At 51.6% G+C, this 21,007-nt stretch overlaps 1 protein-coding gene across 5 annotated transcripts; it reads right to left on the bottom strand.

The window, feature by feature from the left end:
* Positions 1-514: 514 nt before the first annotated feature.
* Positions 515-20,674, bottom strand: FAM234A (family with sequence similarity 234 member A). 5 transcript variants are annotated; one of them, XM_017808892.1, is made up of 12 exons: positions 20,636-20,674; positions 14,529-14,837; positions 13,348-13,464; positions 12,964-13,152; positions 9,351-9,481; positions 6,318-6,447; positions 5,719-5,857; positions 5,296-5,436; positions 4,871-4,949; positions 4,296-4,448; positions 3,347-3,449; positions 515-3,204 (listed from the first exon to the last, which is right to left on the bottom strand). In XM_017808892.1, the coding sequence occupies exons 2-12, from the start codon at positions 14,791-14,793 to the stop codon at positions 2,993-2,995; spliced, it is 1,659 nt and encodes a 552-aa protein (XP_017664381.1). In that variant the 5' UTR covers positions 14,794-14,837; positions 20,636-20,674; the 3' UTR covers positions 515-2,992. The 5 variants fall into 5 exon arrangements, with proteins under 5 accessions (XP_017664381.1, XP_017664385.1, XP_017664383.1 ...); XM_017808896.1 differs by lacking the exon at positions 20,636-20,674 and adding an exon at positions 18,582-18,692; XM_017808894.1 differs by lacking the exon at positions 20,636-20,674 and adding an exon at positions 17,780-18,273.
* Positions 20,675-21,007: the final 333 nt, after the last annotated feature.

The following is a 21,007-nucleotide window of genomic DNA, read 5'->3' as shown; positions in this document are numbered from 1 at the left end:
AGGGGGCATCCTGAGCTCAATGCTGGGACAGAGAGGAGCCCGGGGGCAGTGGAAGCTGCTGGAGCCTCGGTCACAGGATGGGGCTCGGGGCCCTGGGCTGGCAGGCACCGGGCGGCGACAGATGGTCCCACACTCCCGGAGACAGCGCCTGCCACGCGTCTCCCTCCGGCTTGATCCAAATCCAAGCCCCGGCATGAGATTTTCCTGCTGATGGACTGCACCAGGAATCTGGGGTGTAAAACCAGGTCACGGAGCCCCGGGTGGGGGGCAGGGATGGGCTGGCCCAGCCTGGTTATCTAACTCCAGCCTCCCTCCACGCACTCCCTTCTCCTGGTCCATCACTGCCCACAGTGAGGCCGGGCAGCAGGCAGCACCTCAGCCATCCAAGCATCACCAGGACACCTGGATCCCTCCCGAAAAGGGGGGTGTTTCTGCCTTCAGGAGCCACCCAAAGGGCTGCCAAAATCCCAGAGGTCTCGTGTAACCTCCGCTGCAACACCAAAGCAGGGCACCATTTACAAACAATGCAAAAGAGCGTTTATTGAAACCATTCCGGTTAGAGCAAGTCCTGTACGGCACAATTTGCAATAAGTTAAAGAATCAAACCAAACAGTCTCAGTGTTAAAAATCACGCTAACACAGAACACAGTGATAATACGCCACCGCCACCCAGCTGGGTCATTGAATCAAGGCACGAAGTCATTCAGGAAATACCGCAAAAAAAACAATTACACAGGAAAATAAGCTGGAGAAAGGACTGGTTTTGTTAAGAAGGTGCTGGTTTGGCACTGATGCGTTTAGTTGAGCTGCCACAGGGAAATCTGCGTTTCCAAAGTACCTGGAAACATTAATGGACGACTTAAAGCCAGAAAAGCTCCCCAAAGCTGAAAATCCAGCTCCCCTGAAGGAACATTCAGTGTGCCTATGGGAAAGGGATCAGAGGAGGGAGAGTGTGGTGAGAATACAGCCCAGGCACCCCACTCCCTGCCAGGGGAATCTCAGTGGGATACAATCCACATCCAGCACTCAGGCTGGACTAATATGCAAGCCTGGGGTTTCCCTGCCCAGCACCGCACTCCTGCTCTGCCCCGGGTGGCTGAAGGGCGTTGGAGCCTCTTATGGTTGCAATGCTGGCACAGGGACCTGTGGGGCTGCCAGGCCTCAGGTGCTGAGCAAAGAGGCAACCCAGGCTGGGGGACACAGCAGGGGAACATCCCTGCGACCCCAGACTCCCTCAGATAACAGCCTGTGAAGAGAGGAAGAGAGGGAAACTCACCATTTTGAGCTCAAGGTGCTTTGAAGGTTGTGGTGTGCTCGCCAGGGAGCATCCCTGGCTTCCTGGCACAGCCTGGATGCCCCAGGACTGGCTCCCTTGACTGCCTGGGATATTGGTCACTAGGCAGAGGGAGCCAGGGCATCCTTTAGGCAGCCACCAGGCCAGCTGGAAGCAGGAGGTGTGTGTCCAGCAGCCCAGGTCATCGTGCTTTCAGACTGGGAAGGCTGAAGCTGTGCCAAGAGCCTGGTGACAGCAGCTGCCCTGTGGCACACTCAGACTCAGCTGAAGGGAAGAGCCAGTGCCTGACCCTGCACAGCCTGGCATTGTTTCCCATCCTACAGTGTTTCTACACATCCCCCAGTGTGAGACTCGGCAGGGGAGGGAGGCACTGGCCAAACCCCCTCCAGGCAGAGGGGGCAGAGCCTGTGAGAGGTTATTTTTAGGGTTAGTTTTTATCTTCAGGACTGAGCAGGCAGTTCAATCCCTTTTCCAGGCTTTACACTTTGTTTCTACAACCTGCAGTGGCATGCACCAGGACAGGGCAGAGCAAACACCCCCTGATGCTACACAGATCTCCAGGAGGACACGTCATCTCCTCACAGCAACCTGTCCTGTCCCTCAGGATACTGGGCTGGGCAGAGGCACCCGAGGATCCCCACCCAGCATCACTTCAATTCCAAGGGCAGGGAAGCAGCATGGAGCTCCTGCCCACCTCCTGGCAGAGGGGACAGTGCTTGGAGAAGGCTCTTCAGCAGCTGCAAGGCTGAATGAGCAGGGAGCTGGCACTGCCACTCGAGTACAGGGCTTCCCAGAGCAGCAATCCCAGCTCCCAGGAAAGGTTAAAGTGCAATTCTACTCTGAAAAAAAATGTCCTAGGTCCTCTGGCTCCTTTAAATCAGGAGAGGTGATGTTGGTACCACCAGGGACCAGCCACCCTGGGCTCATCACCTATAATGAGACTGAGGGCAGGGAGGAACATGGAGACCAGCTCCCTTTCGGTGTCACCAACACTGCACAGCCTGCTTGGGAAGGAAGCAGCAGAGGAGACAGACACAGGCAGGCTGGTGACTGCAGAGTAGGGTATATGGGGCTGTTCTTAATAGAAAAGGCCATTTTCTAAGTAGAACAACACTTTAACCTGTGCTCTGCTGGCCCAGGTGACCCCCAGCCCCACTGACAGGCACGGAGGGGGTCTGGCACTACACACACCCACCACTACTGAAGCAGGGCCCAAATCCAGGAGAGGGTGATTGCAAACCAACCTGCAGCCAAGCACTTCTCCCCCAGCCAGGAGAGCTGACTCAGAAAGGAAATCTAACATCACACATTGAGCTCCAAGCACCCCAGAAATCATCCACTCCAGCATCCCCAGCAAGCACGTTTTCCTCCAGACACAATCCCGAGTCAGCACAGTTCTGCGGGCACAGAGGGATGGAGGGGAGGGCCCTCTTCCCCAAGCTGATGACACCTCAGTGGTGGCCAAGCACTGAAGTCCCATCAGCTCTGAGGATGGATGCACTGGCAGCTGCCCCCACAGCCTGGGTGTCCCCAGACACCTGGGGGTGCTTCCCTGCCAGCCATGCTTTGGTTTGCAGGTCGAGAAAGGCAGTTTCCCATCTGAATCCGTGATCTGGGCTTGTTGAGAGCACAGCTGCAGAGCAGAGGCAGCCTGGAGATGCCTGGCCCCGGGCAGCCTCTCCCCCTCCCTGGGCAGGCTCAGTCCCGGCTGTGGAATCGCATCCTGTAGAGGCGGTTCCGGATGTACTCCTCACTGTCCACAGCCACCTGGTTCAGCCAGATCACTTTGCTCTCTGACACATCCTCCTTCAGCTTCCTCTTCATCAGTGACACGGGCCCTGGCTCCTGGCCGGGCTGGGGGCCCCTCAGCAGCACGTAGCAGGCGTGACGGCTCCGCTCGAACAGCGCGGCTGCAAGGCACAGGGAACGCCCAGCCTAAGCCCTCTGTGCTCGGCCTGGACACCAGACCCACCACCACACACCCAGGGAGGCCAGGAGGGACCAGTGTCCTCCCACAGCTCCCTGCTGGAGGGCTGGAGGGAGAGGACTTACCGCTGAATGCAATTATTTGGTCTGTGTTATTGCGGAGCTCCAAGAGGACGTTATTGTAGGAAGGATGGAAAAGGTAAAGCTTCTGGAGGGGAGCTGTGGATCTCTGCAACAGGACACGATCAGGACACGGACCCACACGTTATCCCAGAGACAACACCAGCACCTGGCTCAGCTATTACTCATGCTGGACTGGATTCATCCAGTCAGACACTTGTCCATGTCAGCCCAACTCATCATGACTGATGTCACTAGGAACTAGTGCTGGGATTTTGCTTTCTGCTCAGTGCTCTCCTCCTCACCCCAAGCTTCCTGAAAATAGCTGGCCTTCCTGCTGCAGGCAGGAGACAGATTTTTACCTCAGGGCTGGCATAGTGAGCGAGGAAAGCAGAGGAGGCTCAGCTGTGCTTCAGCACCCTCTGAGACACAACCTGTCACCAACACTGCCTGTCACTGCCCTGGAGGGCTCTGCAGCAGCTGAGCTGTGCATTGAGGCTGCCAGAGGCTGCCTGGGGCAGAGAGAGGATATTCACATGGCCACAGGAGATCACTGCATGCAGTGCTGCCATGGGAGGCTCCCAGAGAAACAGCAGCACCTCCAAAGGTACCAGGGCAGCAGCCTCTCACCCCACTCACAGTGCCACACCAAGGCAGGGCTCTGGGCACCCAGTGACTTTGCTCATAGAGTCACCAAGTTCCTTTTCTCTACATAATCAGCTGTTGGTGCCACCACCTGCTAGCAGAGACACTGGTATGGACATTGTGAGGACCCAGTAGAGACCAGATCACACACAGGGCTCTGGGTGCTTTCAGCAGAGACCCCACACCCAGCACGGAGGCTGCAGCGTCAGTGGCACAGACAGATGAGAATGTCATCTAGGAGAAGGGAGTAGCTCCACCCAATTCTGGCTCTATGTCTGGAGCACAGCAACCCCTCAGCAGCAGGACTCACTGTCTCATTGCCTGGCTCCTCGTAGTCCCCCCAGATGAGGAAGGTGGACCGGTGATCCGCAGTGGAAAGTGTGGCTGGCTCAGGACTCTCTGCTCCCGAGTTCAGATTCAGGTCCCACTGGACTGCTCCAGATGCACTCTCAACAATCATCACCTAGCAGGGAAGAAAGGAAAGGAACTCGTAACAAAGGGATCTAACAAGCCATGAGAGACAAGTCAGGTCAGCTGTCTCTCCCTACACTGTCTATGGGAACAAGTATCTGACAGATGGGAAGATGAGGAAATACTTGAAGTGGAGCATCACAGAGCTGTGAGACCTGGGGTGGGCCACGTTCAAGTCACAAGTTTTGCAGCTATTTCAAGGGGTTCAGAGTTCTGTCATTGAAGTCTCTTGCTGACAAGAGAATTAAAGTGCCTGAGCTGGCTTCAATAACCTGTTGAAAGAGATCCTTTCCTAGCTTAAAGCCTCCTAAAATCAGCCAGAGAGAACACATCCCACCAGCTGTCCTTGACTCAATGCCTGCTTGAGCTGTGAAATACAGAGAAAAGTGAAGTTAAAAGGAAGAGATTTCAAACCTTCTTCTTGTTGGGTCCAATTTCACTCTCCAGGACAATACCAGGAACATCAGGTTTGTAGTAACCAAGCAGTGGTTTACTGAGGGAGAGGAAGAGAAGAGAGAGATCAGAACCCACCCCAGTGGCTTGGGCATACCTTGCTCTTTCCAAGCAGCCTCTATCCTCCCACAACTGCCCTGGTAAGAGACTCGACTGCTACAACGTTGGGTCAGCCTGGTACCACCCCAACTCTGAGCCCAGCCACGTCACAGCAGGCACAGAGTGAGGGATCAGAGCTCTGGGCTCCTCCGTTCTGAAGCAGCCCCTGACATTTGGTAACAGAGGGCACATGACACAATAAGCATAAACAAAAACAGCATCTGCCAGGACGCTGCTGTTGCTGGGAACCTGGAAATGCCACATCCAGCCCACACTGGGTACAGTACCTCAAAGCACGGGACACATTGAGGGTCCACAAAGTCTGGAGATTCTTTCCATTGATCAGCGTGGCCACCTCTGAGTCTACAACCAAGATGTTCTCCCGTGACTGCCCAGGAATTTTTGCCAGGTAGCGAAAGTCTCCAGAGCTGAACAAGGACAGAGAAATCATTAATCATCCTGGAGGATTCCACTCTGAGGTTTTGGGGTTTTCCCTTGCGCAATAAATGCAAATATGAAACCCCAACCTGCTTTCCCTGGTTTTCTGTGAACCCCTGACAAGGCCATTTACACCAGCCCTCTTCCTAAGCTTTGGACGTGCTCCTAGTCCAAAAGCCATGTAGTCAGGAGAGAACAAAGCCCCAGCAGCCCATCCTGAGAGCAACACCAGCACCCTCCACTCCACCAGCCCCCAAGACATAACCTCACACCTGAGAAGGGATACGCGGTGCGTGGGGCTGTCAATGTTCTTCTCCCACTGAGGATCTTGCCGGAGGCTGGGAAGCTTAGTTTCCATCCCAGTTGCTGCATTGTACAGATCTTTCAGAGAATATGCATAGAGAGAGTTTTCTGCGCAAGAAAAAAAAAATAAATGCAAGAATGAGAGAGATAAGTTATCCTGCCCCTGCTCTGAACTCTATGATTTTTCCAGATCTGGCAGATAAACTATATTTTTAGGGCTTGCATCATAGAGTTGTAGTGGTATTTTGAGATTCAAGCCTGCTATTGAATGCTTTTAACATCTTATCTGTTCATAATCCAAGTGCTCCACAGTAATCATTTGCTATAAATGACTGCTTAATCCTTACATGCCTGACATTTGTTAAATAAAATCACTACAGTACATAACAAACCACAGTTTAAGCAGAAGCCCCCCCTTCTCTTGGCCCTGAACAGCTCTTCGGCCAGGGGGAAGCACCACATGGCTTTCAGGAATGCAAAACACTCTCTCAGCCAAAAAAATGTTTAGTAATCCCGATTTCACAGTTACAATCACTCTTCCAGACTGAATTCCCAAGCAGAACTGTACCTGTATAGAAAAGGAAATAGGGGGAGGAGCCCAGGTTCAGCCTGATGTAGCGAGCGCTCCCATCCACAGCCAGGCTGCCAGTGGAGCCAATCTGCTTGCCATTCTTTCCTGAATGGATGAAGCTCTTAATCTACACAGGGAAGGGATTAAAAAAACCAAAAAACAACAAGGTTAAAACTGATAGTGAACAGCAGCTGAATGGGAGCAGCACAGGCTCGGACAGGAAGTCTCTCCCTGGTTTTGGAGGAGTGGGCACGAGTTTGGTGACCCCTCTGCTGTGAATACTTTTGCAAGTTTGAAAACCAATTCCAGCACAGCCACTTACCCTGAGATTTTGCTACCTCTGCCACCCACCTTCCCTGCAGACCAGGACTGCTGAACAGCAGCCCCAGCTCTGCCAGGGACAGAACCTGGATCTTGAGTGGATCTGAGCAGGGACAATGACAGAGAGCAGCTAAAGGCAGAAACAAAGCACCATATGGACACAAGGGAAACTTGGCTTCACATAGCAGCTCTGCTAAATGTTTTAAGTGCCCTAATCTACTCCTCCTAAGTCTGATGTAAAGTCCAAGGGGATAAAAGAGCTGAAGGGTTTCTTTCTCTTTCTATTCTTTGTGCAGGGTAACAGGATCCACTAAAAACATTTCACCCAGGGGAATAAAGGTTAAAATCAGGATCAGATTCAAATGTCTGGTCAACAGTCACAGTCTGGGGAGAGCAATGCACATTAGGGAAAAGAGAAGCATCAGACTCAGAGAAAAAGCATCCACAGAGATGCTGAGTCAGGCAGAAACCCTTTCCTCTTCCTTCAAAGGGATGCACTGGGGAAGCAAAGGAAATCTGCTGCTCCTGGAGTGAATCTGGAGGGTCTGGCAGGTGAATAAGGGACAAAGTTTGCTGAGGAGAATGAGAACACAACTGGAGAGGGAGAGCAGCTGTTCCCAGCCTCCTGCACTGGGAGGAGACACAAACCAGCTCTTGTAGACCAGGATCACCTTTACTGGCAAGCACCGGTCCAGCTGCCCCGGGACAGTGACAGCCAAACATATTCACACAGGGAGAGAGAACACTCATCACCTCAGCCCCTGCACTGCCCAACCCCTCTGTGTGCTGCCAGAGGTCACGGATCCTGAAAACTGCATTTTCTGGGATGTATTGGTGCTGAAGTTTGCAGCAGGTAGGGGGTCAATGAGGGTCTCTGAAAAAGCTGCCACAAAACCCCCTGCACACAGACCCTTCCCCACAGATTGCTCACAGCTCTGCCCTTTCAGGAACGTTCAGCTTCAGCCCTTGATAGCAGCAAAGCTCCTTCACTGGGGTTCTGAATCTCTTCTGACCAGACTGCCCTTTCCAAGCTGCACAGCTCCACTCAAGCTCCCTACAGTTTGTGTGATTTCTCAAAAAAGAACATACTTTTCCTTAAGTTGACAGAATGCTTGCCAAGTCCGGAGGGAGGAAGGGATTTCATACCAAGATAGCTAGAGAGCTTAAATGGAAAACAGATCAAAAGGCAGTCTTGCAGAACAGAGGCTACATTCAAACATTTCTTGGCTGGCTAAGATTAAAAAAACAAAAGTCTTGAGATAACTGGGATAGCAAAAGCAAGGAGGAAAGGGAACAGAAGAGAACCATAGGAGTCAGAGAGGATAGAATTTCTGATGACTCTGGCAACAACAATGCCTCAGACAGCAAAACCCTATTTTCTTATGGAAGACATTGGCCAAGAAGGCCAATGGCACCTGGCTTATACCAGCCCCAGTGTGGTCAGCAGGACCAGGGCAGTGACTGTACCCCTGTACTTGGCACTTCTGAGGTCACATCTCCAGTCCTGTGTCCAGTTCTGGGCCCCTCATGACAAGAAGGACATTGAGGAGCTGGAGCATGTCCAGAGAAGGGAATGGTGCTGGGAAGGGTCTGGAGCACCAGGAGCAGCTGAGGGAGCTGGGAGGGGCTCAGCCTGGAGAAAAGGAGGCTCAGGAGTGACCTTTCTACTCTCTGCAACTCCCTGACAAGAGGGGGGGAGCCGGGTGGGGGGGGGTCAGGCTCTGCTCCCAGAGAACAAGTGACAGGATGAGAGGAAACTGCCTCTGGGGAGGTCCAGGCTATTAGGATGAATTTCTTCACTGAAAGGGTTGTTAAACATTGGAAGGGGCTGCCCAGGGAGGTGGTGGAGTCACCATCCCTGGAGGTGTCCAAGAAATGACTGGACGTGGCACTCAGGTCTGGGTGAAAAGGTGGGGATGGGGCACAGGTTGGACTTGGTGATCCTGGAGGTCTTTTCCATCTGTGATTCTGTGACTCTGGTATGAGGACATGGGGCTCCCACTGCTCCCATGAGACTTGCAGGGAGCTGTAACTTGTGTGCTTTGAGCGGGACAGAGCAGGCATGCAGACAATGCTGTGCCACTCAATCACAGATGTAGGTATTTTAGTACAAAACCAGTTTCAGCTACATGACTTTCCCCCTCTCAGAAATGTGAAAAGCAATATATGGACAGAGATAACAGAACCAGCAGCTCTTTAACTGAATGAACCCAGGTCAGAATTAACCAGCACAGTGACACTGGCAAGAGAGCAGGGCAAAAGCAGACCACAGGCAGAGAGAGGGGAGGGATCAGAAAAGGGCAGTGGTGGTACAAAAGCATTGTCTGTCAGCTGTGCTTTGATCTAAGAGCCAAAGCTGTCAGGGTTTGTTCACTTCCACTTCTCTGAGCAGAGAAGCAGAAAACTGCAAGCTCATCTTGCCCAGGCTCTCTCCACAGGCAGCCCAGGAACACACAGTGAGGAGAGCAGACTGAACAGGGGAAGGGATTCCTGGCCAGCTCTTTGATTTATTTTATTTTTTTAAACCATAAAACACTTGCATTGATTTGCAAGTACATCCCTGGAGGGTGAGAAAGAACCCACCCCAAACCCACAGAAATCAGAGGCTTCTGGACACTTCCTGTTGGACCACAAGGTGGTAATAAACAGCATTCCTGCCATGCCCTGTGCTCCAGCCACTGGGGTTATCAGAGCTTCAGGAGGACATACCTTCTTTCCTGTAGCAATAAAGATTATCAGGTCCTGAACTCCATCACTATCCACATCTGGAATCACTGACACAGGAGTCAGTAGAGTGTAATTAGCTCCAAAGTCACTGGGTTGTCTCCACTGAATCTGCCCTAGAAGACAGTGTGAAACAGTCACTAAGAGGCACCTCAGGTTGAATGTTCCTGTTCCAGCCCAGCAGCACCACAAACCAGCCACATTTATGCTCATCATGGGGTACTTCCTTGCATTTCTGCATTCCCAGTGGATCCCAGTATCCACAATTTCATCTTCCACTGGAAAGTAACCCTAGCTGCCTGCAGGAATGCACCCAAAACCCTGGCACAAAGAACAGCTTGCCTTCCTTTTGCCTTAGGTTAACAAAATTCCCAGCACGTTCATGGCATGGAGAATCCTTTGTTGGGGTCTAAATCCCTGCTGCTCTGCACCTAAATCTGCACAGACATTTTGAGATCATAAAGCAGCTGAATTCTGACCACGGTGTTGCAGCTCCTCCTGGCAAAACCTTTTTTTCCTGCAACTTGCCCCCTGCAGAATGTTCCTGCAGATGTTCCATGCTGACATGACCAGCCACATCTCTGGCCACATCCCACCTCTCTCCCGTTTGAAGAATGCAAACTTGTTTGTAAACTGAGGTAGAAAAGCTTTGTTTTTTTAAAAAATATGGGGGGGGGTGTTTCTCTTCAACAGCTCCATAAAGTTGAGTGGCTCCACTCCATCCACCCAGTCCAAGGCTGTTGGCCACTTTCCAGTCATTGCCCAGTGGAATCTCCAGTGGAACCTGGTGGGAAGGACACTGCTGGGGGGTTTTAAGGAACACTCCAGTCTCTTACAAAGTGCCCAGAGGGGAAATGCTGACCCTTCCCTTTACACAGCAATTATCATGTCAGGAATGCAAAGTAATCATCTGCTCTTTGTCAGGAAGGCAGCTGGACTGAAGGCCAAGGAATTACTACCTGATGCTGTCTGCAATAATTTAAGGCAGGATGTATTTCCAGTAGGATTCCTCCAAAGCTTTTACTGCAACACTGAAAAAAACCACTTGGATTTGTTACTATGACAACAGATGTGAAGTAGAAGAGAGCAGATTTTCTAGTTTCTCTAGGAAATCACGGGAAGGCAAAGAATTTTGCCCCTGAAGACACTAAGCAGGCAGAGGAAGGAGAGAACTCGAGTTTTAAATTACAACATCCTGGCTTCAGCATAGTCCAAAGGCACCAAAGACAGACCAGGCTGATGAAATTCACTGCTAATGCATAAAGCTCTAATCTCTGCTGGTCAGAGAGCAGTTTGGGAGAAAGCACCTCAGTCTCTTAAAAGAACAGTCTGACTTAACAGAAACAGGTTACAGTGAGACAGGTTCAGCACCAAGCACTTGAGAAGCTTTTCGTGCTCTAACCCAACCCCCAAAGAGCAGGAACTGTGAAACCAGTCCCCTCCTGCTCCATCACCAGGAGATGGGACAATTCTGTCTGACACTTTGAGTGCTGTGGTGCTTCCTCAGAGCCCGGGGTCACAGCAGAGGCACAGCAAGAGGAGCCAAGATGGAAATTAGACAAGTGCCTAGACTGCAAATCTAACCTGGGTGAAAGGGCTGGGGTTTTTTTTTGTCTGGAAGGAGTAATAAAATTGGAACTTAGATGACTGAGTTCAGCTCTCACTTCAAGCAGCTGCAGAGGACACAGAGACTTTCCTCCCTGACAGACATTCTCCAGGCTGCAGTTCTGGTTTATTTAGTGATTCCTCACACAGAAGCAATTCCACATATCTGATCATCGTGCTGCTTTTTCTGCCAGATCCCTCAGGAGACCAGAGATAACCAGAGGGTTCACAGTGCAGGCTGCTGGAGGATCAGGTGAAGAGAGTAGGTGTAACAAAACACTCCCATTCTCTTCCTCAAGACTCTGCTCCTGGCCCTGGCAGAGAGGGAATACACAGCTACAAAGACTTTTGCTTTGACCTGGAACAGTTAATCTTAAGCTCTTGTGTCCCAGTTTGCTGGCAAGATAAACATGCAAGAATGTTAGATGTCCCACACAAACAGCAGCTTGCACTCCTACACTTCCCTTCTTGTTTGCTCAGGTCACTTCTTCTGGCAGTGAAGAAAGCACGACTTAACACAACTTGAATTGACAGAAAAACACTAACTTTATCAGCATTTAATGATCAAAACCACATCAGACACTTTCAGATGATAATCTGCCTATCTCTAACTTCAATCTTCCTACAGGCAGGGGCTAGACAGCCTGAGAGCCCTGGAATCTCACCAAATCCTCCATGATGATGAATCATTAACAGCTAAAGATTGTGCTGGCTACTGTTTTTAGCACACAGTGATGTAAGTCAGACTTTGCCTCTTTGAATACATTTAGCCTATTTAAATACATTTTATTCTACTCTGCCCTCCTAACCCCCAGTAAAAGTCAACCACGCTCAGAAACTGCTTTTAACCTACTCAACAGCAAAAAGGCATCAAACACATAAACTTCTGGGTTATCCACTTCTCTATCTGAAGCACATTTTCCTCTCTTGCTTTTAAGTTATCTATGGAATGTTTTCTTTACTGTATTGCTGTGACCTGTAGCTTAGCCTGGCTCCTTCTCTCCATGCTTGTGCTACTTCTTTATGGTTGTCTTTAGTTACAGGCCTTTGGCTCAGCAGCCAACTTTCTACACTTTGACCTGAAAGCAACTACTTCATTAATAGTCTAAAAATAACCTGTGCTAAGGCCTACACATGAAAGAAATAGTGCTAAGATATCTCCATTGGTACAGAAACTTTCTAGCTGTGTGTACCTACACTTCCATCTACACTGGAAATTAAAAGCTACTCTAGATTTTCCTCAGGTTCTTTAGAGCTGTACCTCTTGCTTTTTCTGTCTCACAATTTTTGGAAAACAGCATGTGAGGGTTCCAATACCAGATACAGAAAATGGGATCCTAGGGAGAACATGCATTGTTCTGACCTCTGAAACAGTGATCCCCAAAATGGAAATGTATTTTAGGCTTCGTCAGCAAGGAAGGTTCAAGGTGCAGCAGATGATCATTGCTCCCAGAGCAGTACAGGCACTCCTTACCCCACCCCGTGTTGGGCAAGATGATGAGGAATTTCTCCATCTCCAGGCTCAGAAAGGAAGAAACCTTTCCAGGCAAAATCCTGGACTACTGAAACAGGCTGGCAAGTACTTATCTAAGTGCTCTCCTTGATGACTTGAAAATCATAAACCCCTAGAACTCCCACTCCTCTTCCCACTTGCAGGTGGTTCTGGCACGCACATGCAAATAACTGGGAAATGCTGCAAGGTGGAGGTGTGTGTCCAGCCCCTGAGAGTGTAACATTCACAGCTACTGACTGCTCCTCCTGTTTAGAAAGCTGTTGAAAGGCTGGTCTTATGAAACACTGGTTGGCACAAACCCCCAGCACAGAGCCCAGCCTTTGGAACAGCGAGGCTGAGAGAGCTCCTCGACACCCAGCGAATGGCTCTGGCGAGGTTTTCAAGCCAATGAACACTCGGTGCCCTTAGTTCATGTACCAGTCATGTCACACTGCCAGGGCCCTGTCCCCTGGCTGGCAGCAGGACCCTGCCCACACTCACCTGTCCGCAGGTCCAGGGCTGTCAGGGCCACTGGCTTCCCCACCACCAGGCAGCCCGGGGCCCCCGCCCCGCCGAGCTCCTGGATGCCACACTGCAGCCACTCCACATCCTCGGCTACAGGACTCTCCCAGAGAGGCCTGCCGTTCGTGCCAGACACAGCAGCAACAAAGGCACAGGGAGAAGGCAGCCCTGAGGAGAAGAGATGTCAGAGGGAGCTCTACCTGCACCACCTTTGCTGCCCCGCACCACCGCCGGGAGCTGGGACTCACCCAGCTCCTCTCCCCACCCAGCTCACCCAGTTTTATCTCCCAGTCTCTCACTACTTAGAACTAAAAGAGAAAGGACAGCCCTCACTACAAGGCTTTCTGTCCCTGAGTCAGCTACCTTCATCCAGGCAGGAGCTGTTGAAGCTGCTGCTGCCGTTGCTGGCTTTGAAAACAAAGAGGACATCTTGCACTTTGTCTTCGTTCACATCTTCCAAAGCAAGGAACTGGTAGGCCACTGTAAGAGACCACAAGCCAGGCTCTGGTGAGGATTTCCTCAGCCCACAGCAGAGCTGGCTGGAGCAAAACACAAATTCCTAGAGACCTACTCACTGCCTCCATCTCGGACAGTGTAACGTTAGGACAAATTGGATTTTGTATTAAAAAATGCCACGTACACGAGTACCAAGGGACAGGAAGTTATTGCCAAAGGATTTTTTAAATTTGCTATCCCCCCGTGGATTTGTCTATTTTTATAGCCAAGCAGCCAGAATTTGAACAACGCTGAACTAAGAACAACTCTGGTCTTGGTGTGGGGTTGCTATTCTTGAAGCATAAAAAAAACCCCCAAAATCCACCCAGAAAACCCAGACATTCCATCTTTCTCAGCTAAAAGCAGCCTTCTTGAGCTCAGAGCAGCAGCACCTGGGATGTCTGCAGTACCACACACAGCTCAGTCCCTGCTGTGAGCACTGTCTTTGCATTTCCAGCACTTCCTGCATACAAGATTAAAGAACAGATCTCCCAGAAGCCAATGTTGAGCCACTGGGGAGCAGGACCCAGGTTGAAGAGCCAACCAAAGCAACTAGAATAAAAATAGCAATAGCAACTATAAAGCAATTTATAAAAACAACAAGATGGAATTCTTCTTCTCCCCTTTCCTGTTGGTCATGGGGAAAAGGGAGAAAGTCATAGGGACGGAGGAAAAAATGCCTAATTGTCTCCAACCTCAGCTCAAACTTCAAGGGAACATTTTACAGAGCAAACTTCAACAGAGATTCATTCCCAGATACCCTTCCCCATTTTTTTTTAACAAATGAGGCCAGTCTGCTACCTTGTCAGTGCTTCAGAGCAGCATGTAATTTCTCCACTAGCTCCTGTAAACACCTCCTGGAAGGCCACTCCAATTATGCCAGGCCACTGCTTATCCAGGTCAGGTATTCAGAGCTCAGGCTCCCAAGGGCAGCACTCCTGCAGGTCTGGCTCCACGTCGTGCTTAGGTGGAGGTCCAACAACCCAAATTTGTGGCACAGAAAGCAAAAGGACTCTTGGTAAGTATTTACTGTGCTACAGCAAACTCACCTGCGTTGTTGTAGTTTTGGAACCACGTTTTTTCTGACACTGGTCTCTCTGGGCAAGGGATGATAAAGGAGAAAGCAAAGACAATGACCAGGCAGAGGAACAAGGAGACGAAGAAGGCGGCCGTGCGCCAGCGGGACAGCCGGGACAGCCCCGCCGTCTGCTTGCTGATGATCCTCCTCTCCACGGAGTTCTCATGGTTCTCCTGAGCTTTTGCATCCTCAGTCTTCAGAGGGTGGATCTCAGCTTCTGAATCTTTGTTATCCATCACAGCTCATTCGTGGGTATTCAGACTCCCTTCTCCCCCTTCACCTGCAACAACGGACAGAGAAGTTAAAATACGTTTTGGAATGTATTAAAAAAAAAAATCCATTAAAATATTCTTGTTACTACCTGATAGTCACGCTGGAAACATTTAATGGGAGGTGAGCAAACCAGTGTATTGTCACAGAGCTGCTGGTGCTGGAGGTCTCCCACATGGAGCAATGAGGAGAGACTGTGGGATGCAGGAATAGCACTAATTCTTCTTCAGAGGAGGGAATCAGCTGTGCCAGAGCTGGACAAAGAAGGCTACAGACCCCACGCAGAAAGGACTGACTGGTCTATAGGTCTCCCTCAAGAAAAACACCCCAAAAGCTCCTTTTGCTGCAAAGACTTCTTGCCACCTCCTGTGCATGTCAGCCTGACTCCCGGCTGGAGAGGTGAAAGGAAAGACTTGTGACCTTTATATCTCAACATATAGGGCTGTTCCCTACTGTAACGTGCACTTGAGCCACTCCAGGAGAGAGAGAGAGAGAGAAACAAACACCAGCATATTCTGTACAGGAACAAACCAAAGCTATTCAATACCTTTTCAGATGACAAAACACTGGATAAGTTCAGCAACCCAGCCCTGCAGAAGGCAAGAGAGTGATGACTTCCCTCCCCGGAGATAAAACAAGGCAGGAATTGAGACTAAAGTCAGGCAAATTTGATTTTATCAGACTGGAAGAGCTAACAACTGCTATTTTAGTTTCTCCTGCTATAAATCATAATCTTGAGCTACAGCTACAAGAAACAGAGGGGTTCTGTGCTAATGTGCCATAAAAGGGGGAAAAAAGAGTGCTAGTCAGTTAGAGAAGGTTGTACCTCATTACCCACAACAGTAATAAAAATCAATGCTGCACACAGATTCTCTGACAGTGCTTCTTCAAAAAAACAGCAGAAGGGAAGAAATAAAGAATAACACATTCCAGTGGGCTTGGAAAAAGCTGCATGACAGTGTTATGAAAAGTTATATCAGAGCAAATAAACATGACAACCGAGCCAATTTTCCATGACCGTGCCCAGCAGTCACGTGCCTGGATTGTCCACTGGAGCCTTTTACTTCCCCAACAGAAAAGAGCTTAAACTCAGCACTAACACAGCACAGAGAGCCCGGGCTTTCAACTCCAACAGCAACTGGGCTTGTTGCATCTCATGTTTCGTGCCCAAGTTCATTTACAGGTCCAGTGAAACACAAGATGAGTCACCCTGGGAGGCCAAGCTCCTTCAGGCAGCTGCAGCTCCCCAGGTTGCCCCTGTCCCACACAGAGGCCTCTTCTCTTCTGGGTACAAATCCCAGAGGAGACAGACCTATGGCAATGCAGGGGGTGAGGTACAGGATCAGTGGGACAGCTCAGCACCACTGTCAACCCTTTAACAAACCCCAGAGCCTGACGGACATATAAGGCCAGAGTTACAAAGCACTCCAACCTGAGCACTCTGGCATTTATTCCATGACATCAAGTACAGGATCACACTACAGATAATTTAATCCAGCCTGCACGATACCATGCAAATGAATCAATAATGCAGAAGTTGTATCTCATTCCAAAGATCTGCCCTCCTCATGAGCACCAGCCACACCAGGGATACCTTCACGAGGCTGTTTCCAGACCAACTGCAGGCACCTGACTGGGGTAGGAAGGCTCCAGATGGAAAGGGGAAGAACACAGAGCCACGCAATCAGCCTTTGCAGAGCTGAGCACACCTCTGTTCCTGCACCAGACCTTCAGCAGGTTCAAGGTACAAGGCTGCAGGCAGAGGCTGAGCAAATGATTTACCACCACAGAGCGGCCGCAGCGATGGGGGCGGAGGCAGGAGCAGGTTCCGTGACCTCCCGTGGGATGAGGCAGATGGCTCATGTCCCTCTGGGTGTCCCTCTAGGTGGATCTTCTCAAAACCAGTGCCCACAGCATGGGCTGCAACAGGGCTCCAGCACAACCCTGCTGGCCTCTCCAGCAGAGCCCTCCACAGTTTGGAGCTGGGAAAGCCCCACGGCACAGCCGAGCGCTTCCAGCACCTATGAGACTTCCCAAGAGGAACAAAAATCAGGCTTCTCCCCCCTCAGCCAAAAGGGAAGACACAAGCTTAAGGCTGCACGGAAGGCCTATTTTTATGACTCGCTACAAATCACACCATTGTCATCTAGAGTGGGATGAGAACAATGAAAAAGCAGTAATTATCCCAAAACCCCAGCAATTCCCCTCCTTTTGCACCAATGACCCCAGGAGCCACCGAGTACAAAGAGCCCTCAATGCCTTTAAAGCAATTCTTTCTCTTTCCTTTCAGGCTTTCAATAATGCCCTTTGCACCCCTGCCAGAGCAGAGGCAGTGCCAGAACAAGGACCACGAAGGTCAGCGGCAAAGACTCAAACAATGCAGGAAATCCCATCGCCCGCCGCTGCCAAAGTACGCGCTGGCAGCGTGTGAGACGGCCTGAGCGCTGAGCAACAAAGAGGTCTGGTAATCAGTTTAATTGAAGACAAGCAGAAAACGATAGCGTGCATTTGAGATGGTTTCGCTGCCCTCCAGCAGCCGACATTTTGTCTCCCGCTGATAAAAGGACGCGAAATAATTCCCGGGGAAGTTTAACACGTCCAGGCACCTCGCGAGGGAACGGGCAGTGACAGGACCCCGTTGTTGTTGTGTGGCGCGCACCCCGCGCAGCAGATCCCACAGCCAGCACCAGCTCCCTGCCCAGGGGTGGCAGGAAGAGTTTGCAGAAAAGGAAATAATTAGAAAGCACATGGGACAGACCTGAACTGAACTGAGGGAGCACAGCCAGGATCTGCATCTCAGACAGGGCTCCAGCCCTCCACAAACTCTAAAGGCTGCTTATCCCAGCCACGGGATGAGCTAGGAGCAAACTCTGACCAAAGCTGAGGGGAACAAACACCCTTTCCCATCCCACAATAACACCACCATGCTCAGGACAAAACAGCTTTACTCACCTTCATGAGGGACTGACCAACCTCTTCTGCTGAAGCCACAGCACAGATTTACAGATCTGATCTGAACCAAACCAGTGACACTTGTGCAGCTAAACCACCATTACCAGTCATGCAGAACTGCTGCCTGTGACAGAACTGTGCCTGACGAGCACAGAGAACCACACACAGTCAGGTAGGTGAAGGCTGGTGACAGAAACCATTTAAAAATCAGTGTGATGGAAGGTTGAACTCATTTTCCACCCATAAAACACCAAACCACAGCATTTGTAATGTCACCAGGCAGCACTTCTTCCTGGAAAACTCCTAGCAGTATATCCTAACTTAGATTTGATATTCAACACATTTCTGTCTTTCACAGAATGATGAAATCAGGTTTTGACTGGCCATTTTAGGAACACAAACACAGCATTTGGCTGGTTTCCTTCCGTTTGTTTGTTTTAAGCACCTTACAGGTTCCCTTCCTGTCAACCTGAAATTGCTGCAAGCCCTGAGCTGCAATCAGTAATGACAGAACAGCCAAGTTTTGCTCTGAGTAAGAACCAACATTCCCCTCACAGCTGTCTTCCACAAGCCGACTATTGGGTTTTGATCCCATGCACAGCGCGGCACTGCAGCAAACTCGCCAGGCAGTCACCTGCTATGACACTCAGCCTTGGGTCATTTGTTTCCTTTCCTGCAGTCCCACTTAGATCAGGGTCCAGACAAGAGGAAACAACACATAAGATTCCCCCATATGAGATTTCCCTTCCCAAAGACACTCAGGCTGCCCCCTGCACTCGAGCTCTTTGCTTTGCTGAGTCACCTGCACCGTCTGACTCCAGGGAATTCTGTTCCTGTCATGTCTCTGCAGCCTTTGTAAGGACCCAAACCCCACCAAAGAGGGTGGTGAGGCCCTGGCACAGGTTGCCCAGAGAAACTGTGGCTGCCCCATCCATGGAAGTGCCAAGGCCAGGTTGGATGGGGCTTGGAGCAACCTGGGCTAGTGGAAGGTGTCTTTTCAATGGCAGGGGGTGGAACAGGATGGGCTTTTAAGGTCCCTTCCAACCCAAAGCATTCAGGGATACTGTGGTTCTCCTGCTGGAGCTGTCCTTTCCCCTCCTCTCACTCTTGCTGCTTTGCCTCTGTTAACACAGGTCTCTTCAAAAACATCAGGTTCTTCCAAAATGACACTTGTGCACAGACACAGGAGGTGCCACAGAGCCCCCACAGCAAGGGAATTAGAAACTCCTCCACCTTGGAATGCGATACATTTGGCATTTGTAGGCAAGAACTCCTCTTCCCCAGGGCAGTTTTCACTAGAGTCAGAGTTTCAAACACAGAAACTAGTTTAGGGAAGAGCAAAACATGATACAGTGCTTCTTCCATAAGAGCAATGGGAAAATCAAAACTCTTAAGATGAAGAACATCATTAAAGCTGTGTGGAACTGACTACAGGTCAGGCCAGTAACAACAACTGAGCTGCAGAAACACCCATCATTTATCATCCCAGGGCTTAGAGGCTCCACTGGATCCAAGCCACTCACCCTCACTGACTGCTGCAAATCCCTTGAAACAATCCCAGGGTAGCAGGTGTTTGAACCTCCCGTGTCAGAGACACCCCCAGCTCATCCAGAGACCTCCCACCTCACTCAGAGACATTTCTTCCCTGTGAAGGTGGTGAGGCCCTGGCACAGGTTGCCCAGAGAAGCTGTGGCTGCCCCATCCCTGGAAGTGTCCGAGGCCAGGTTGGATGGGGCTTGGAGCAACCTGGGATGGTGGAAGGTGTCCCTGCCCATGGCAGGGCATGGAACTGGATGGTCTTTAAGGTCCCTCCCAACCCAAACTAGTCTGAGATTCTATGAAACAACATCCTTCTCCCAACCCTGTTGTCCTTGTCAGCCATTTCCAAGAGAAACCTCTTTCCCCCCACCCCCAAGAAATGGAATTTTCCCTTTCCTGTCTTGCACACATACACAGAGCAAAGCTCACTCGAGGCCATTCCACCCCACTCCCGATATCCATCCCTAGGGAGCCTCCACAGCCCCTCCCCTGGTGCTGGGCAGGGCTGGTTCCCCCCCCCACTGCAGGACAGGCAGCCCCCTCACTCCCAGCAGTTACACAAGAGGCTCCTGCCTTACAAAATAAGGGGGAAAAACGCTGGAAATGAGGTCAGAGTGGAACACACTAAAGCATTTTTCTTTCTGCAGACCAGGTTCGTGGGGTGCTGAGGGAGAGAGGAACAGGAGTTTAACCCTCTGAGGCTCTGAGTGCACCAAGCCCTGCAGAGCTGAGCTGTCTCTCGCATCTGTTTGACTGAAGCACAGCCCCGGGTGCTGCACAAGCACCTCCCCGGGCTGCCCCGCAGCCGCCAAGCACGGGGTAAATGGGTCAGACGACCTCGGCAGGGCCTGGGCTTTGGAAGAAGGGATTAAATTCTGTCCCAGGCTTCTTTCTCACTGTGCTTCTGGGAAACCTCTTGAGCTGAAAATCCCTCCGGGTAAACGGGGAAGGCACCAGGGCTGGGCCAAGCGCTGCTGGAGGCATTGACACCCGCGGGGTCCCGCCGGCCCGGCCGTGTCACTGACACCCGCGGGGTCCCGCCGGCCCGGCCCCGCGGCTGCCCCTCTCCCCGTGCTGTCACAGCCGCTCCGCGCTCCCAGAGGCGGCAGCCCCGCGGGGGCAGCGGAGACACCGTGGGAGCCCGCTCCCGTCCCCTCCCAGCGCGGAGGTGCGGCCTGGGCACGCGGGGCAGCAGGAGGCCGCCCGCACGGAGCTCCCCTTGCCCAGGGGGCGGCTCGGTGCCCCCCCGCCGCCCGGGGGGCTCAGCCCACCCCGGTGCCCCCGGGCCCGGCCCTTCCCCGCCCCGTTCTCACTCACCCGCCGCCGCCGTCACTTCCGCCTCCATCGCCCGCCGCACGGCGGAAGTGACGTCATGCCGCAGGGCGGCCCTTCCGCCCGGCCGCGGTGGCGGGGCCGGGGCCGGCGCGGACCCCGCGACAACAAACGAGTCCGGGCAGCACCGGGAAGCCACAAACACACATCTTTAATGCGCTCAGAACCGCGGCGGGAACAGCGACAAGCGCGTACACAGGGCAGCCCCGAGCGCGCGCCCGCCGCCCGCCCCCCCCCCCCCCCCCCCCCCCCCCGCGAGCGCAGGTTACAAAAAACAACACGTGAAACCGCGGAATTCGGTGTAAAAACGGACCCGGAGGGAGAGAGGGAAGGAGGGGTGGGGGAGGGAGGGGCGCA

Source organism: Lepidothrix coronata, unplaced genomic scaffold (assembly GCF_001604755.1).
Source record: "Lepidothrix coronata isolate B3197 unplaced genomic scaffold, Lepidothrix_coronata-1.0 Scaffold24, whole genome shotgun sequence".
In the NCBI taxonomy this organism is placed as follows: Eukaryota; Metazoa; Chordata; class Aves; order Passeriformes; family Pipridae; genus Lepidothrix; species Lepidothrix coronata.
The sequence above is the reverse complement of the archived record's forward strand: the minus strand, read 5'-3'. Positions and strand labels throughout refer to the sequence as shown.

Coding starts and splice junctions, on each gene's coding strand:
- FAM234A (XM_017808892.1), bottom strand. CDS start 14,793: ATGGATAACAAAGATTCAGAAGCTGAGATCCACCCTCTGAAGACTGAG. Junction 6,448..9,350: donor TTATTGCTACAGGAAAGAAG/GTATGTCCTCCT, acceptor TTCCCTGTGTAG/ATTAAGAGCTTCATCCATTC. Junction 4,449..4,870: donor TTGGACCCAACAAGAAGAAG/GTTTGAAATCTC, acceptor CTTCCCTGCTAG/GTGATGATTGTTGAGAGTGC.